This window comes from Anabrus simplex, chromosome 11, assembly GCF_040414725.1.
Source record: "Anabrus simplex isolate iqAnaSimp1 chromosome 11, ASM4041472v1, whole genome shotgun sequence".
Taxonomy (NCBI): domain Eukaryota; kingdom Metazoa; phylum Arthropoda; class Insecta; order Orthoptera; family Tettigoniidae; genus Anabrus; species Anabrus simplex.
This window is the reverse complement of record NC_090275.1, coordinates 16,799,123-16,816,983: the sequence shown is the minus strand read 5'-3', so window position 1 is coordinate 16,816,983 and position 17,861 is coordinate 16,799,123. Positions and strand designations below refer to the sequence as shown.

The window sequence follows — 17,861 nt, the reverse complement described above, 5'->3', positions numbered from 1 at the left end:
GCGAAATTAGCCAGCTTTTATAGCCTAGGGGAAAAGTTCCAGAAAACTCTGAGCCAAGGCCTTGACACACCCTCAGTTTTCATTGGATAATCAAATAAACATCAAAATTTTATCATTGGTGAATAAATAAATGTACAAGATAGAAGTGTTCATAACTTTCGAACATAAAAAGTAAATATAAAACATTCCAGTTTAGGAAACCTTAACACACAAAATTTATCTTGAATTTTAATAGTTCATCTTCACCCTAGAGGGAGTGACATCAATTTATAGTAGCGACATCTGTTGAGAAATGTCCAAACTTCTTGTACCAGTAGTTTCATCAAGTTTATGTTGCAGATGGGCTTATCCAAGGCGCTTAATTTAAAAGCGCCGGGCGGGTATATCACCGGTACAATAATAATAATAATAATAATAATAATAATAATAATAATAATAATAATAATAATAATAATAATAGAAGAAGAAGAATTGGTTTTAACAGGCGTTAACGTTTCTCTTCATATACTTGCAGCGTACTACCAACCACTCAAAAAAAAAAATCACGCGATAGTGAATACATCCGTCAACATAGTTGGAATTGGGGAGAACATGCAACCGTAAAACTAGGTCATTTCACACGTGCGACCTCACCAGAGCGTAGGAAAAGCGATAGAGAAACATTATAAGGTGCCCTAAAATACATATTATCCGTTGTGAAGTAATATTGCAATGTCAATTTTCCCCTGAACAGGTGTCATTTGAAATGTCAGTAAATGCATTCAAGTGTTGTTCGCACTTTAAAATGTCAGCGAACAAAGCCATAATTCGATCCTGTAGACTTGGACCGAAACATGGACTCTGGGACTACGAAACTCCAAAATACTCCAGCCTCATGATGATCACATTTTCTGGCACGGAAAATAACTCCTCCGGGAACAAAGTTATGACACCTTTCTGCCTCCGAAAACCTTAGAAGTAGATAACATACAATCATTATTCTCTTCGAACTAGTAATTATTGTTTTAAAAAGTGAGGCATTCCAGAGTGATGCAATGTTCTGTTATTAATATTACAGTCAGTTACACTTTTAAGAATATATGTGTTTTGAAGTACTTGTAAGTACCTTAAAATGCTGATAAACCTCGATACAGTTTAGGTTTTTTAATCTGAGTCTACTGATAGCCTATTTTTTTCTGGTGTCCATTGTTCTTTCACGTCGCTGAAACTCTGTAACACCCTCCTTTCTTCTCAGCAGAAAAATTCAAATTTGAAAATTGATCAAATAGAACGTATTCCTGTAAAACAACTTTCTCCTACATGAATTTTACTGACCTCTTAGCATTCAAATGAACATGATCACTAACTAGTCACCTGGCTTCGTTGTGATTAGTTAATGTTTCCATCTTAGCTCTGTCGTATGTTCCTTTAATTTTAATTTGTTGTTTGGTAAGGATACTTACTATAACCAAAATTGGTGTCAAATTTCCCTACAGTATGCCTTATGTCTGTCGGTCATGGCCATCAATCAACGGCTGTTAATATAAGATGACCACCAGCCATAAGACAGCCTACACGGTTGCTAGGTTACACTATTTCGTTTCACAAATTTTTCGGATGAACCCCAGTTCTAAGACATGTTTATGTTCAAGGACTACAAGAGAGTTCTGTCCTAAAAAAAAAGTACACACACACGCGAAAAAAGATAAAGAAGAAAGTAAGAGAACGCCTGACAACACACGATAAGCAAATATACATTGATTTTACTCTGTATTACAGGGAGCTTGCGATGTGGTGAAGTATGATTATTATTATTATTATTATTATTATTATTATTATTATTATTATTATTATTATTATTATTATTATTATTATTATTATTATTATTATTATTATTATTATTATTATTATTATTATTTTTGAATTTCACAATTTCAAAATATGTAGGGTAGCTCTTACGTTATCTGGCCTGTCTTAATTAATGAAAGGTTAATAATTAAGTTTTATTTTCAGGAGAATTTAAAAGATTTATATTAACTGAAAACTGAAAAGAAACTGGCTTCTACATTAACAGAAGGACATGCATAAAAACGTTTCTGTTCCGTTATATACAATATTTTGCAGGGCGTTGCCGAGTGCTCTCGTAACACAGCGAAATAGATAGGGTGAATAATTAGAGAGGAAATTTCTGTGAAGGCTCCATCGCTCACGTTATAGTTCTTAGGGCGGTTGTCTTTTACGGTCGTCTCTCTGGAATGGCTAACACCTTTATATCACGGAGGATTATTATCTTCTCATAACCTATATCAATCCGTGGGTAACTGTGGTGGAAGATGATCTGAACTGTGCCTCTTAAGACACCGACTCAAGAAAGCAGTACAGTGAGTTCAGGACCTGGGCAGCCGTACACTGAATAAAGAATCGCTCGGGAGGAGTTAGAAGGACAGGCGCATAGTATTCGTAAGACCAAAGAATTGTCTTCTTCACCAAGATAGCTGAGTACTGCAAATCCAGAAAAGCCAACAAGTTTCACATGGGGTTCAAAGTGGCCGAAGCAATTTGAAAAAATAACAATATGACCTATCGGTAATCAAATCCCTGCGATGTTAGGCAACATCCCAGGTACATCTACCGTGGAATCTGGGAGGTTTGTCCTGTATATTGAAGTCACTTACAGTCTTTATTTAAGTTCACGCGTACTTGTGCCAGAGTTGGAAACACGGGCTTGTGGTTGTAGTCGAGGGGCGTATGGATCGACAGGCCGCGTCTCTCCAGCAACTTCCTCTAATCAACCCTCCAGCCCCCTCCGAGAGAGATAGGCTACTTGATTGCAGTTCTAGATTCCGTGCTCAGCTTGTGCACATACCATCTGATAAATTCCTTTGGAAGCTGGGGTGCGGTAGGCAAACTCGCTGCGGAACAGACGCTGAGGAATACCTGTTCAAATCAGTGCCAGTGGGTGATACAGAAGTCGTAGAACTGTTACTGGTTGTTACCGGACAAGGGAGGGCGCTCTTGCCGGGCAACCGATGAGAGGAACTCACTTCATTAGGCAAGTGATACTTCCCTTACAAGTTCGCCTGGGTCAGGATGGATTCATGGCCTTAAATATGAGACGTCAAGTGACCGTCACTTAGTGCTGCGCCCGTCTGCATTTCAGTGTATGTTCTAATGTTTACAGCACCCCCGCTTCATTAAAAATCGCCCGGATTTCTTTTCTACGAAATGGCATTGTCAGAGCTTGACGGTGGCTCTGCGCTCGATGACAGTACGTCCGACGCTGAAGCAGTGTGCTGCTGACATTAGGACACCAACGGTCAGTATCCAGGATTCGGGAGATAGTGGGTTCGAACCCCACTGTCGACAGCCCTGAAGATGGTTTTCCGTGGTTGCCCATTTTCACACCAGGCAAATTCCGTGGCTGTACCTTAAGCCCACGGCCCCTTCGTTCTCTCTTCTAGCCCTTTCCTGTCCCATCGTCGTGGGTGTCGGTGCGACGTAGGCAACTTAAAGGACACCAACGAGCATGAAGGATATTGGCTCTGAGGTTAGAGCCTCCGTGGCTCAGGCATCTCACCGCTGGTTTCCGTGGTTCAAGTCCCGATCACTCTATGTGGGATTTGTGTTGGAAAAAGCGGAGGTGGTACAGGTTTCTCTCCGGCTTCTCCAGTTTTCCCTGTCATCATTCATTCCACTAACTCTTACAAATATCATTTCATATCTTCTGTCAGTCATTAATCATTGGATGCTATATTTAAACAGGCACCTTTCAGCCTTAATCAGTGCTAACGCATATTATTCTAGAACAATTCTGATGTCACATAATGGGTTCAGTAGAAACTTTTATGTGGGCCAGTTTACTCATTTTAAATTAAATAAATTCAATTATAAATCATTTTGATTCGTCACGGCGCAAATCATCCATGGATAGACTTTTTCTTGTTTCGTTGATCATGTCTCACTATGAAAGATGTAAGAGGTGTGTACACGGGGTTATGTTGTAAAGGGACATAAAAATTATGTGATGGAGGCAGATTACTAGAGCTGGAAATGTAGATGCGCCATATTGTGTGAACATGAGTACGGAAACACGGTGCTGCAATCTGGTGGAGAAACAACTCAAGAAGATTAGGATTGGTGTTCTTTAATTCTGGGTCACTCTGTTGTTTACATTACTGTGAGGCGGAGTTCAACCAATCAGAGATGATCTGTAATGAAACGTTGCGGAGAGTAATGACAACACTATAAAGAGTCATTTTCCGGAACTCGTTTTGAGTGCGGGAAGAAGGCAAGTACGTCATAGTATGAAATAAATGATAAGTGCTGTAGGTGAAATGAATTTTAAAAATAAACATGATTTTTTAGCAGTTCTTGTTATAAAAATATATAAAAATGTTACAAGGCTGTGTGTAAATACAGTAATATCAGTATCTTCAAAAATCTTGTATCTTCCCCGGCTGTTGTTGGCTTAAAACATGGCAGGTGTCACCGACAGGTCGATAGCCTTCAGCTGGCGATGGTAACTGTTCACCACAACGATAAAGAACACGCAAATCACTGCAACAAAACACGTTACAATTTGAATGAATGAATCAGTGAATGAATACAGTACCCTTCTCTCCCTTCACGTATGTCTAACCACTGAGGAGAGCGTTCTTATTAATTATAAAACACTAAAGCTATTCTTACTATCGGCATGTTGCAAAGGACAAGCTGTGTACACGCGTGCACAGAAATGATGTCCCGATATATATATATAAATAAAGTATAACTTTTCCGTTTAACGCATTGCTGCAGGTAGACAGCCCGCTAAAGGAAAGTTGTGATTGAAATGGGCACAGTGGTGGATATATAGCGATATACACACTGTGCCTTCAGCACTACCCCTTCACTCCCTCCCCTCTTTGTCAGTACTGAAGTGGAGCAGTGTTGATTGTTTATGTCGGGACACCATTTCCTTTTTTTTTACAATTTGCTTTACGTCGCACCGATACAGATAGGTTTTATGGCGACGATAGGATAGGAAATGGCTGGGAGTGGGAAGAAATCGGCCGTGGCCTTAATTAAGGTACAGCCTCAGCATTTGCCTGATGTGAAAATGGGAAACAACGGAAAACCATCCTCAGGGCTACCGACAGTGGGGCTCGAACACACTATATCCCGGTTGCAAGCTCACAGCTGCGCGTCCCTAACCGCACGGCCAACTCGCCCGGAGACACTATTTCTGTGCACTCGTGTACCAGAATACTATCCCTTAGTGGATCTTGCCGTTAACTTACCAAGTCAATTAGAATTTTTGTGTGCCACTGATAATACAAACTCCTTACGAATTCTACCAATTTTATGTTAAATTTCCTCAATTTGGTAAATAAATCACAATCTAGCCACAGAAGGATGCGCGCTTGCTAAGTGCTATTTCAAATTGCATTTTCCGCAAGTATAAGGCGACAGAATGCTGAAACTCGTTTCTTTTCAACATCAGCGATTTTTGCAGATCCCAAGGGGCCGGAATTTAAAACTGCAGGAGTTCTACGTGTCAGTATATCTACCGACACCGGCTATCATATTTGAACACTTGTAAATACCATCGAACTGAGGTGGGATCGAGCCGCGAACTTGAGCTCAGCAGGCCTGAGAAGCCTTGTACTGTTCTCCGATCTATGTTACCTTCGTAAAATAATCAATAGCTATACCAAGCGAAATATTCTTCCAACGTAATTTCGTGTACACGTTCCCCCACCTCGCCCAACATACACCGGCATATTCATCATGTGTCCCGTCCGCGCCTAACCTTACAACAACGCTCTATCTTCCACCGTCTCCCTACTCTAGGTAACCCAACATCCTTAGCATCCTGCAAACACAAAATTAAAATACCTTTGAAGTCCTCTCCAGGTTTCATTTTTCTTCCGTCCAACCCATGACGTTTCTTCTTGCTAACTCTGTAACCGACCCTTGCCAGTTGCCATTGTTACTTTGTTATTGTTAATTTACTGTTGATTCTTTACATTCTTGTTTATACCTATTGTTATGATACTTATTTAAATTTCTTATATTACTGTATTAGTGTAAAATTGCCCTCCATCGGCTGTATCTAATAAATAAATAAATAAATAAATAAATAAATAAATAAATAAATAAATAATTGCATCGCTGAATGTGGCTGTCTACGATCAACTGTGTATGTGACGGAAATGGGTATAGTTCCATTTTGAAAAAAAAAAGCAACTTGGTATCGCTGCCTTGATGTTTAGTGAACACTGAGACAAACAGTGCACTTACCGCTGCCTTGAAGTAATCGGAAAACATTTGAGATGAAGAAGTTTCAAAATGTTGACCAGCCTGAACAATGAACGCTAACTACTTACGTGTGGAGATGATGGTCGCCACAAGCATGGAGATGCCGAACGCTATCTCTGCGAAGACGAAACAGAGCATGACCAGGAGTGCCAGGGAAAAATCCATGGCGATGAGGCTTACGATTGAGTAGTAGATCCAGGATTTGATGAAGCGGTGCTTCTCCTGCAACGACATGAATACTGCATGTTAATCGTATGCATGTGCTGGGTGTCTCAACGCAAGTATCTATTAGAAACTCACCAGTAAATTAAACATTGTACACCTGCGATGGATAACATAAGAACTATATGCCTTCACATGCCATAGAATATCTGTAGCTTGAAATAACTTGTCATCAACTTGTGAAATCAAGTAAATCAATTTAGTGCACACTTCAAGAGATCATTTGTGTTGTTGCTAGTAAATTAGAGTTGATTTCACGTATATGAAACTAGAAATAATTAAACTACTTGCAGTATTTAGATTTTAAACAATTTGTAATATTTGTGACTCACATTGCTGAGAAAAGTACAAACATTGTTTACTTTTATCAGTTGATTCAAACCGCAAGTGTGTTCGACGAACGGTGTGCTAATTAGGTCAGATGGATACGTTCGTAGACATCATGAACTTTGTGAAAAATAAAAGTACTTACCTTGACGGCACCGTAGACGAGGAGAACGGAGAAAATGACTTCCGTAAGCAGACTGAGGATCATGAAGATAGAAATAGCAAGTTTGGCTGTAAAAAGAGAAACATTCTTTGTTAGTACACTCGGAATAAAGGAGAGCTTCCTTCTAATGATCAGGATACTACAAGGGTTGGTTCTGCCTCCACTGCTTTTCGCTCTTTACTTGAATACAACTGGCATTCTGGGGAAGGGTATGCTGTTGACGATGGGATTGTAGTCGCCTTTACGGAGGGTAGATACATTGTTGGGCAAACTGAGTTTAGCGAACCCGGTTTAACGCAGCGAGGAATTGGCAGAGATTTACAGGTGTAAATTCCACCAGATTAAGCAGAGATCGAATCCGCCATCTTTGGTTCAGAAAGCTTACACTCTACTGTCTCCCCTTTAAGGGGGCGCCCTACTCGGGTTGTAAATCTTGACATTTTCATCCGATATTCACAATAATTTGTGAGTTCATTTATGTTACTAAACTTAAGATTTGTATAAAATTTTGAACGTTTTCCTAACATAACTTATTTATAACACATTTTATGAAAATAATTAGGAATACTTCAAAACATCCCATTCGTACCACTTTTTTAGTTACCTTGAAATTTTTTTGTTAATTTCTTAGAGCTAGGTGAGTAATTATTGGTATTATTATTTCAAAATTGGCATTATTGATGTTATTATGAGTATTTGTCCTCACCCTTTTTTCATTCTTTTTAAAATTTCTCAAATTTTCATATTCGACTCAGGATATCTGTCAGATATCGTTATTTTTCCGAATGGATACAAACCTTTATACATCTCAGATGGATCTATAGGCATACCAGGTTTGAAGACAATCAGGCAAAATCTGTCGCACTTACAACATTTTCAATACTGATAAATATATTTTTGAGAAAAATGTAATTTTGTATAAAATTACAGTAGCTGCATCAGAACTTCCCAGCACCGCACATTTCTCCTCCTTTGGCCTTTTTCTTCCTCTCAGCTACATTTTTTCATTCTAATCTGCTTATTAATCCCTGACTTTTAAAAATACGTACCCCTAGAATTATTTATTTATTTATTTATTTATTTATTTATTTATTTATTTATTTATTTATTTATTTATTTATTTATTTATTTATTTATTTATTTATTTATTCCTGTCAGAGGTACAAAATATGAAACATGAAAACATAACAAATAAGAAGCATGAAATGGACACAAGTACACAAATGTGTTGATCAAGTGACTTCAAACAGTTCCCGCCCGAAACTTAGCCACATCGAGAATACATGAAATAGCTCGCGTCAAATCACTCATTGTACATCTGTATGGGCACAACGGACAACATAAGAGATTTTGTACCGGGCGAGTTGGCCGTGCGGTTAGGAGCGGGCAGCTGTGAGCTCGAATCCTGGAGATAGTGGGTTCGAATCCCACTGTCGGCAGCCCTGGAGATGGTTTTCCATGGTTTCCCCATATTCACACCAGGCAAATGCTGGGGCTGTACCTTAAGGCCACGGCCACTTCCTTCCCATTCCTAGGCCTTTCCCGTCCCATCGTCGCCATAAGACCTATCTGTGTCGGTGCGACGTAAAGCAAAGTAGCAAAAAAAAAAAAAAAGAGAGAGAGAGAGATTTTGTGTTGCTTGAAATTCGCCACAACTTTCTTGGTCCGACTCGTAGGCTGCATGGTCAGCGTACTGGCCTTCGGTCCAGAGGGTCCCGGGTTCGATTACCGGCCGGGTCGGTGATTTTAATCGCTTCTGATTAATTCTTCTGGCTCGGCGACTGAGTTTATGTGTCCGTTCCAACACTCTCCTCATCATATTCAGACAGCATACCACACTACCAACCACCGCAAAAACACGTAATAGCGATTACATCCCTTCATATAGGGTTTGCGTCAGGAAGGACATCCGACAGTAAAACAGGGCCAAATTCACATGTGCGACCCCGCAGGTGTGGGAAAAAGCGGTAGTAAAAGAAGACATCTCTGCGAAACGTTAAGAATTTCACCTTATTTTCTTGACACGGCATAAGCCTAAAAGCCTATACAGTATCAAGCCTGAAATAACCCTGCAACTCTCTTTCAAGACAACATCAACCTGACTTATACCACACAGGACAGACATATTCTCCTGCTGAATAGCATAAGGACCGTGCTGTTGTTAACGTTTGGGATGGGTGCCCCAGTCAGTCTTTGCCAGTTTACCGAGGAACCTCTAGCAAAAATCATCAATCTTTGAATGTTGAAATATTAGAATAGTTTTCACTTTAAAAAATCGTGTATTCCATTATAGTAAGCCACATCATATACGAGTGTTAGGGTATTAATTGCAGTTAATAATTATTATTGGTAAATCTAACGCACTGAACCCAAGATGAACTTTTATGATTGAAATATTCTTCAGCAAACGTGAACAAAAATACAAGGCAGGTGCGATGGAAATTTTCAGCTCGATATGATTTGTCGTCCTTAACGGGGAACGAGCTAAAGTGACCATTTGTAATGTCCCTCCGTGAACATAACTACGGAGTCTACCCACCGATGACAAATCAGACCAGTACGCCAGGAATCGCCGGAAATTCAAAAGCGGAGATATTTTGTATGTATGTTTAGTCCTCAGCCCGAAGGCTGGTTGGATCCTCAACAGTTCCGCCATCAGTTGTCATAGATGGCCTAGGCATCACTGAAGAGGCGTACTAGGGAAATGAGGAGTGAGGTAGTTTCCCGTTGCTTTCCTCACCGAGCCAGAAGTTGCTATTACACATCAGTCTGCCAAGCCCACTGAAATGCATGCACCAACTGACCCTATGAGCAATATTTTCACACCATTCATAGCAGGGACTGGCTGCAGAAGGAATGGCATTACTAGCATCACTCATACCTCAGTCACGTTCATTTTGTCAAAGCCAAGGATAAAGCTGAGACAGATCAATGAAAGTAACAAAATTGCTCTAGCCCATACCATAAGACATAGTGCACTGTAAACACTAGGTCCCGCCAGCAAAGGCACGGACACATTTTAATGAATATAATTTCGCACAATGTGCATAAGTAGAGTGGGATACATAATCTTAAATCTTAAGCACTTCCGCAAAATTTCGTCAGAGACATTTCTCTGCGCTTGCATGCCATTACGTCATATCTGTCACGTGGATTATCACAAAGTTTGCATGCGCATAGTTCGTCCGGTAGATGTCTCTCGGGCAGGCACGGTGGTGAAAACCATTAACCCGAAGGCGCGTCATGATGTGTCTCAATACATAATTGCCTTTTATCCATTCTCTATTGATCATTGCATCTATAGCGTAAAATTCAGGAAATATTTCCTCTCTTTTCCTTGCATTACTCGAAGAATGCTTCTGTTGATGGGAGGAATAGATCATATCTCAAATTCTCAATGTAGAATGATTCTCTCGCGAGTACATATGCCAGGCGTGAGGGTGTATACTTTGAAATACATAAGGCCTTTTTCAGGAGTCTTGCTTCTAATTTTTCGATTTCCTTGAAGTTCATATTTTTAGTTGGTCCCAGATTAATGTCAAACCACATGTCACTATTAACCTAACCCCATGTCACTACAGCTCTGAAGGGCCTTGGCCTACAAAGCGATCGCTGCTGAGTCCGCAGGCCTGCAGATTAAGAGGCGGCGTGTGGTCAGCGCGACGTATCCTTTAGTCCGTTATTTTTGGCTTTCTAGACCGGGGCCGCTATCATACCGTCAGATAGCTACTCAATTCTTATCACATAGGCTGAATGGACCTCGAACCAACCCTCAGATCCAGGTAAAAATCCCTGACCTGGCCGGGAATCGAAACCGGGTTCTCCTGGTAAGGGGCAGGCACTCTATCCCTACACCATGGGGTCGGCTATATGTCACTATTGGGGTGATTTATAACTTACATTTTTGAACGCAGTATTTATTGACAACTTTCGTAAATTTGGTATAGTGTTCGTAGTTCATAAGGCAGCTGTAATTCTCCGCCGAACATGGATACTGTATACATTTCCGTGAGTCTGTAATGTGAAATAAGAAGTACAGTGAAATTCCGAAAGTATTCATAGAGACAGTGGGCGTAGCTTTTAGAAGAGATTTTTTTAGAAAACATCAGCAGAACATTTAAAAATGGCGGTACACGAAAAAATATATCACCATGTGCCCCAAGTAATGGAGTAACGTTTAGGGCGAACAACTCAATTTTGGTTTTTGGACCGTTTTGGCTCAAAAACTCATCTCTCCCGTCACTATTCACAAATGGAATAGTAAGCAGTCAGAATCCTGCACAAATGAAAATACTTGTGAAAGCAAGGCAAGGACCACAGAGAAAGTGATAATGGAAGACTCCGTACTGGTGGAACTGGAAGAGAACAGGAATTGACCAAGGGAGGTTGGATAGTAAGTGTGAATGTGGGGAGACTAGTACATGAGAGACTGTCACGGACCCCGTGGTCGTCAACCTACAATTCGAAGATGACAGACCCTGGGATCCTTTATAACAGTGTCCCTCATTGTGAACAGTCTGCACCCCGACCTCAGAACTGAAAACAAGACATGTTTGTGGTATGTAAAATGAACTTACCCCTTAGCATAATTTCATGATCTTCAGGATCGACTTCTTCAATCTCATCTTCGTCTCCCTTGCCAAAGGAAAATAGCACCAATCTCAGTATCGTGCCGGCCTGAAAGTATTAAAATATAAATTATAAATTCAATCAATGTACACACAGAACATGACATAAAAATTGATATAAATTAGTCCTTAAAATATATTGTATTTTTCGCCTATCAAACTTCACATACTAGTGGAAAATGGTGCTGATTTAGTTCGTTTTTCTCTCCCTCTCTCTTATTCCATTCCATTCTTGTCGTTCATGTCTCTCTCTCTCTCTCTCTCTCTCTCTCTCTCTCTCTCTCTCTCTCTGTTTTCATAAATCTGCATTGTATTATAAGAAGACGCTGCATAAAGGGGCTTTTCAGTCTCAGTGGCATGTAAATCATGATCAATAAATTCAATTCAATTCAATTCTCTCTCTCTCTTTACTTCTACTCGATTTAGTATGTGTACAAGCACAGTCTTAATTTAAACAAGTGTTTAAATTTAGTGCTTGATGTAAAACCGTAATAGGTTAGTTAGTGTGTTCTAAAAACCTGGATCTTATTATAGATGAAGGCATTACATCCGTCCTCTATGGTACTATTAGCAACGTAATGCACCCACGCTGTGCCGGAATTGTTAACATGGGCACTCCGTGAGTTCTTCTTCCATATCCCAGTGAAGTTAAAGAATACTGCACTCATGTGCTGGATATGCGTCTGTTACCTCCTGCATTGCATGTGGATTAGATTAAATCCAGTCTCTTGGAAGAAATAGCCAACAAGACAGGTTTGAGAATCTCCGTAGAAAAAACAAAATTTATTACAAACATCAAGAACGCTCCAAAAATTTTGGCAACAGATATTGTTCCAGTGGAAAGATTAACGAAACTCAAATATCTGCGGTAATTAATTCAAGAAAACTGTTTAGACAAATCTTCAGTAGAAGAAAGGGTGCAGAAGATGGAAATAGCTTATGGTATCACGAAGAATTTTTATAACAAAAAGTGTCTATATCTAAAAATCTTTAAGGCACTAAACTATAGATTAGATAAATTGGGGGTACTAGGAAGAAGAATCATGAGAAAAATCTTAGATGCTGTGAAAACAACAGAAGTATGGAAATTAAGGTCTATTGATGAAATATACCGGAACATAGAAAACATAACAGAAACCATTAGAAAAAGGAGATTGCAATTTCGTGGACATATTTACAGAATGGATGATTCCAGATTAACAAAAAGAATTTTCAAGTACCTTTGGGACAAAAAGGCAAAAACTAGGTGGATTCAAAAAAGTAAAGAAAGATTTAGAAAGAATCAATATAAGAGAAGAAGTATTTATGGACAGAGGTTTTTAGAAAGAGGGTAGTAAGTTTGGAAGGATTTCAAGGAAGAATGAACAAGGTACGAAGTGGTCCTAGGACAGAAAGAAACAACATAGGGAAAGGAAAAAATAATATTGGAAGGAACGGAAAAGAAAACAGTAAAGTATGAAGAACTAAATTGAAATTGGCACGTGCTCCTTAGCAGGCCTCATCGGAAAGCATAATAATAGTTGTTATAATAATAATTACAACATTAATAATAATAATAATATTCATTTTTGGTAAGAAGTATATCTAAAACTTATCATAATGAGTGATAATTATCTTCTAGAAACGTCAAGTATTTATTATTATTATTATTATTATTATTATTATTATTATTATTATTATTATTATTATTATTATTATTATTATTATTATTCCAATTATTATAATAGTAAATTTGTATAGTGAATTGAACTTACAATTCGTAGTACTCCAATGATGATGGTCCCAGTCTTCAAGGAGAACCAGTAACAGCACTTCGTTGTCGTAACCATGGTGATCTACTGTACAGTAAAAACAAAAAAGTAACACGGTTATTCCACGTTTATAGTGGGGTTAATTGATGTAACAAGGCAAAGAATTATATTAAGTATTCGGGAGATAGAGGGTTCGAACCCCACTGTCGGCAGACCTGAATATGGTTTTCCGTGGTTTCCCATTTTCACGCCAGGCAAATGCTGGGGCTGTACCTTAATTAAGGCCACGGCCGATTCCTTTCCACTCCTAGACATTTCCTATCCCATCGTCGCCATAAGCCCTATCTGTGCCGGGGCGACGTAAAGCAACATGTAAAAAAAGAAAAGAGTTATAATTATTCAAGGAGTAACAGGAAGCTCTAGAGAAGGCTAACAGGATCACAGTTTTTCCTTTCCTCAAGTGAAATTAAGAATAGCCCGCCTAGCACAGCTATTCATTTCAAAGTTATCCAGCCCATAAGTTTTAATTGAAGCTACTGTGCACGCCCCATGTTATATTCGCGATTTGCTGTAAGTGTCAAGTCAAACGTCGATCGCTAAGAATCAGCCCCGCTATGCTTAATATATATTTCCTTAGTACTAGAACATAAGGTGCTGGGTTGATAGACTGAGACGGCAGAGGGCTGGCCTTCTATTCCAAGTAGCGCTTCGATCGCGGATCAGTCCGGTGATATTTGAAGGTAGATTTACCGGCACGAAAGAAAAACCTCCTCTGAAACAAAATTCTGACACCTCGGTGTCTCCGAAAACAGTAAAAATGGTTAATGGGATATAAAACCATTATTATTATTATTATTATTATTATTATTATTATTATTATTATTATTATTATTATTATTATTATTATTATTATTATTATTATTATTATTATTATTATTATTATTATTATTAGGCCATATTATTATTATCCGAGAATTCGGAGTTAAAACCAAATTAGGAAACCGTCAAATACTCACAGACACCATATCAAAAATAAAATTTATGGGTGAAATCTCTAAACCATTCAGAATAATATATGTGTAAGGCAATGTGATGGTTTATCTGCACTCCTTTCAGCTGCGTCCTGGAGAAAATAATAAGAATTTGGAACGAAAAGCTGGAAGGGCACAAGCTGTCACCAATAACACTAAGAAGAAAGAAGAGAGTTGTTGAAATAATCTGGAAGGGCATCTGGCCGTAAAAAAGAGCCAAATTCACATGTACGCCGTAGTTCGCACCCCCAACGCCACAGATGTGGGAAAAACGGTTATTATTATTATTATTATTATTATTATTATTATTATTATTATTATTATTATTATTATTATTATTATTATTTATCGTAAAATGGTTCACGCATGCTATGAACTGGAAGAACTATTAGTCACGAATGAAGAGTGATTGTGGTATCCTCGACGTTTGTTCCACTGGACATGCAACACTCGGCAAAATTTTGAAGGCACACTCACTAGGTTTATTTATGAAGACCACTGTTGCAAACAGAGCAGCTCGCACACACTAAAAGGAAGTAGCTCCACCGACGCGACGCACTCCGTACTCCACGACTCATTCGCTGGGAGGGGTAAAGCGCGCGCTACTTGCCACCCAAGAAACCAACAATTTATCCCCTTCTTCCTCTTATCAGTTTCATTTTCTTTCTCTCTTTCGTCCTACGCCATGCAGAGGGCAACGCTGTATAGTCTCTGCATGCTTCAAATGGACCCACAGTAGCTCGGCTTTTATCTGATTATCAGCTACGAACATGGACGAAATTACATACAGTCGAACCTCAAATCTCGAACCGCTGTTACTCGAACTTTTTGTATGTCGAAGTAACTTCAAATTCCCGGCCGTTTTTTTCTATTCTTCACGTGTATTTATTTCTCTATTTCGGTTTCACGAATTTATGATTTCTCGAAGCAAACCCCATGAAGCAAAAAAGGAAAAAATACACTGTAACTCGAATTTTGTTCAACATTAACTATAATACAGCATTTATGGCTTGTGAGGAACAGTTAACGCGTTTCTTCTTCCCATTTATCGGTTTGCCCTCCAGGATCGTTTTCTTCTGTCGGACTCAGCGAGGGATTCCACCTGTACCGCCTCAAGGGCAGTGTCCTGGAGCTTCAGACTCTGGGTCGGGGTATACAACTGGGGAGCATGACCAGTACCTCGCTCATGCGGCCTCGCGTGCTATGCTGAACAGGGGCCTTGCGGAAGATGGGAAGATTGGAAGGGATGGACAAGGAAGAGGGAAGGAAGCGGACGTGGCATTTGCCTGGAGGAGAAGTGGGAAACCACGGAAAACCACTTCCAGGATGGCTGAGATGGAAATCGAACCAACCTCTACTCAGTTGACCTCTCGAGGCTGAGTTGACCCCGTTCCAGCCCTCGTACCACTTATCAAATTCCGTGGCAGAGCCGGAAATCGAACCCGAGCCTCCGGGGGTGGCAGCTAATCACACTAACCACTACACCACAGAAGCGGACAATCAATTTATCACCACAATTTAAGTTGTAGCTCTGTATGACAAAATTATAAGTCATTACAGGTCCTTCCAAGAATCAGGAAATGTATCTACCTGTGTGAAAATGGGAAACCTTGGAAAACCATTTTCAGGGCTAGCGACAGTGGCGTTCGAACCCACTATCACCTGGATGCAAGCTCACAGCTGCGTGGCCCTAACCGCACGGCCAACTTGCCCGGTGGTTTGGTGTCTACTGACAGTAACCAGTCTTTCAAATTTAAAAGGAGGCAGTTCCCGTTACGTCTTGCTTTCACAATGACCGTTAACAAAGCACAGGGTCAAAGTTTTGATGACCGAGCTCGATAGCTGTAGTTGCTTAAGTGCGACCAGAATCCAGTAATCGGGAGATAGTGGGTTCGAGCCCCACTGTCGGCAGCCCTGAAGATGTTTTTCCGTGGTTTCCCATTTTCACACCAGGCAAATGCCGGGGCTGTTCCTTAATTAAGGCCACGGCCGCTTCCTTCCAATTCCTAGGCCTTTCCTATCCCATCGTCGCCATAAGACATAACTGTGTCGATGCGACGTAAAGCAAATAGCAAAAAAAAAAAAAAGTTTTGATGAAATAGGTATCTACTTATGTCGGCGGATTTTTCAGCCGTGGTCAGTTGTATGTGGCGTTTAGTACACTTAAAGCTGCGAGGGATGTCGAAATTAAAATTGTAACTACACCAGTCCGCCTCTGTGGTGTAGTGCTTCGATTCCCACCTCAGCCATCCTCTAAGTGGTTTTGCATGGTTCTTCTCTTCCAGGCCAGGCCACTGTCGCTTTCCAGTCCTAGCCCTTTCCTATCCCATCGTCCTATCGATGTGACGTAAAGAAAATGGTAAATAACTACAGGGTCAGTTTCCCGAAACTGAAGGGCATTTCACAAAAAGAACGGTTTACAATGAAAATACTAACACCAGTCACTGGGCAGGACAGTCAAATGCAGTTATTTACAGTGACGTCTAACCTTCTTTATTAATGTGTTTAATGACAAATGAAATGGTCTTCCTGAGTTCAGTACATTTTCCGTTACTTTCCTCACGTTTCCTTCGTCATCAGTTTTATTCTTAATCTTTTTTCGCAGCTCTTGCTGCGGCAATCCACTAGTGTATTCATATATAGTTACATTTTTAAGTGCCCAATCTTTAGACTGATTTGATTCAGCTCTCCATGCCACCCTAGCTATCCTGTGCTAACATCTCTAACAACGACATCCTTCTTGTACAGAGTGTATACCAGAAACTGTAGAGGATATTAGCACTCCCTTCTTTTCAGTTCAAAGGCCACCAGAGCGCTTACAGACCATTCATGGCCAGTGAGATCATAAAGGCCAGCTTCGAGAACACATTCTGAAAAAAATGGCTTTGACAGCTGATAGAGAAGAAAAGAATGTATTTATCATAATCTTCACATGTCGACATTGCGTCGGAGGAGGATAATTTTAGCCGCGAGATGACTTTCTAGGAATATTACGTCTACCGGGAAAACCGCTCAATTGGTAGCACTGTTTCTCTAGTGGTTCACAGAAGCTGAGTTCAGGTTATGGTAGGGTACACACGCGGTGTCGTAAAACTTGCGCCGAGTAAAATTTGCGCCGTGGTCATTAATAATTCTAGGATCTCATTAGCGAGAGGTCTTGTTTGTCTGGCAATTCCACAAGGAAGTTTCGTGTTTCAGATTGTGACAGTGTCCACTGCCTACTTACCCCTAATCCGGGTTTTCAAAATATTATTTCTGATTTCTTCATCTTTATATCAGTATCACTGTTTGAAACAATTTCATTTATCATTTATTAATCTTTTATACCCAGAGGAATGCGACAGGCCTCGCCAGAGCACACAATTTCCTTTCCTTGGCAGTAGCTATGGTTCATTCTTGAACCCCTATCACTTCATAAGGTGTGCATGTCAGGGAAACGTAGGGTGAGGCTGTTTTCTTT

The 17,861-nt window shown here is 39.9% G+C and overlaps 1 protein-coding gene across 2 annotated transcripts; it reads right to left on the bottom strand.

The window, feature by feature from the left end:
- Positions 1–4,143: 4,143 nt before the first annotated feature.
- Positions 4,144–14,985, bottom strand: LOC136883430 (uncharacterized). Of its 2 annotated transcripts, XM_067155709.2 has the most exons (6): positions 14,879–14,985; positions 13,374–13,457; positions 11,569–11,668; positions 6,974–7,059; positions 6,348–6,501; positions 4,144–4,536 (listed from the first exon to the last, which is right to left on the bottom strand). In XM_067155709.2, exons 2-6 carry the CDS (start codon positions 13,446–13,448, stop codon positions 4,448–4,450), a joined length of 504 nt encoding a protein of 167 aa, XP_067011810.2. In that variant the 5' UTR covers positions 13,449–13,457; positions 14,879–14,985; the 3' UTR covers positions 4,144–4,447. The 2 variants fall into 2 exon arrangements, with proteins under 2 accessions (XP_067011810.2, XP_067011811.2); XM_067155710.2 differs by lacking the exon at positions 14,879–14,985 and having other exon boundaries at positions 13,374–14,211.
- Between the last annotated feature and the right edge of the window lie 2,876 nt (positions 14,986–17,861).

Excerpts from the sequence above, each read along its gene's own strand:
- LOC136883430 (XM_067155709.2), bottom strand. The coding sequence starts at position 13,448 with ATGGTTACGACAACGAAGTGCTGTTACTGGTTCTCCTTGAAGACTGGG. Across the intron at positions 7,060-11,568 it reads TCATGAAATTATGCTAAGGG|CCAAACTTGCTATTTCTATC; the intron begins GTAAGTTCATTT and ends CTCTTTTTACAG. Across the intron at positions 4,537-6,347 it reads GGCGACCATCATCTCCACAC|TGATTTGCGTGTTCTTTATC; the intron begins GTAAGTAGTTAG and ends GTTTTGTTGCAG.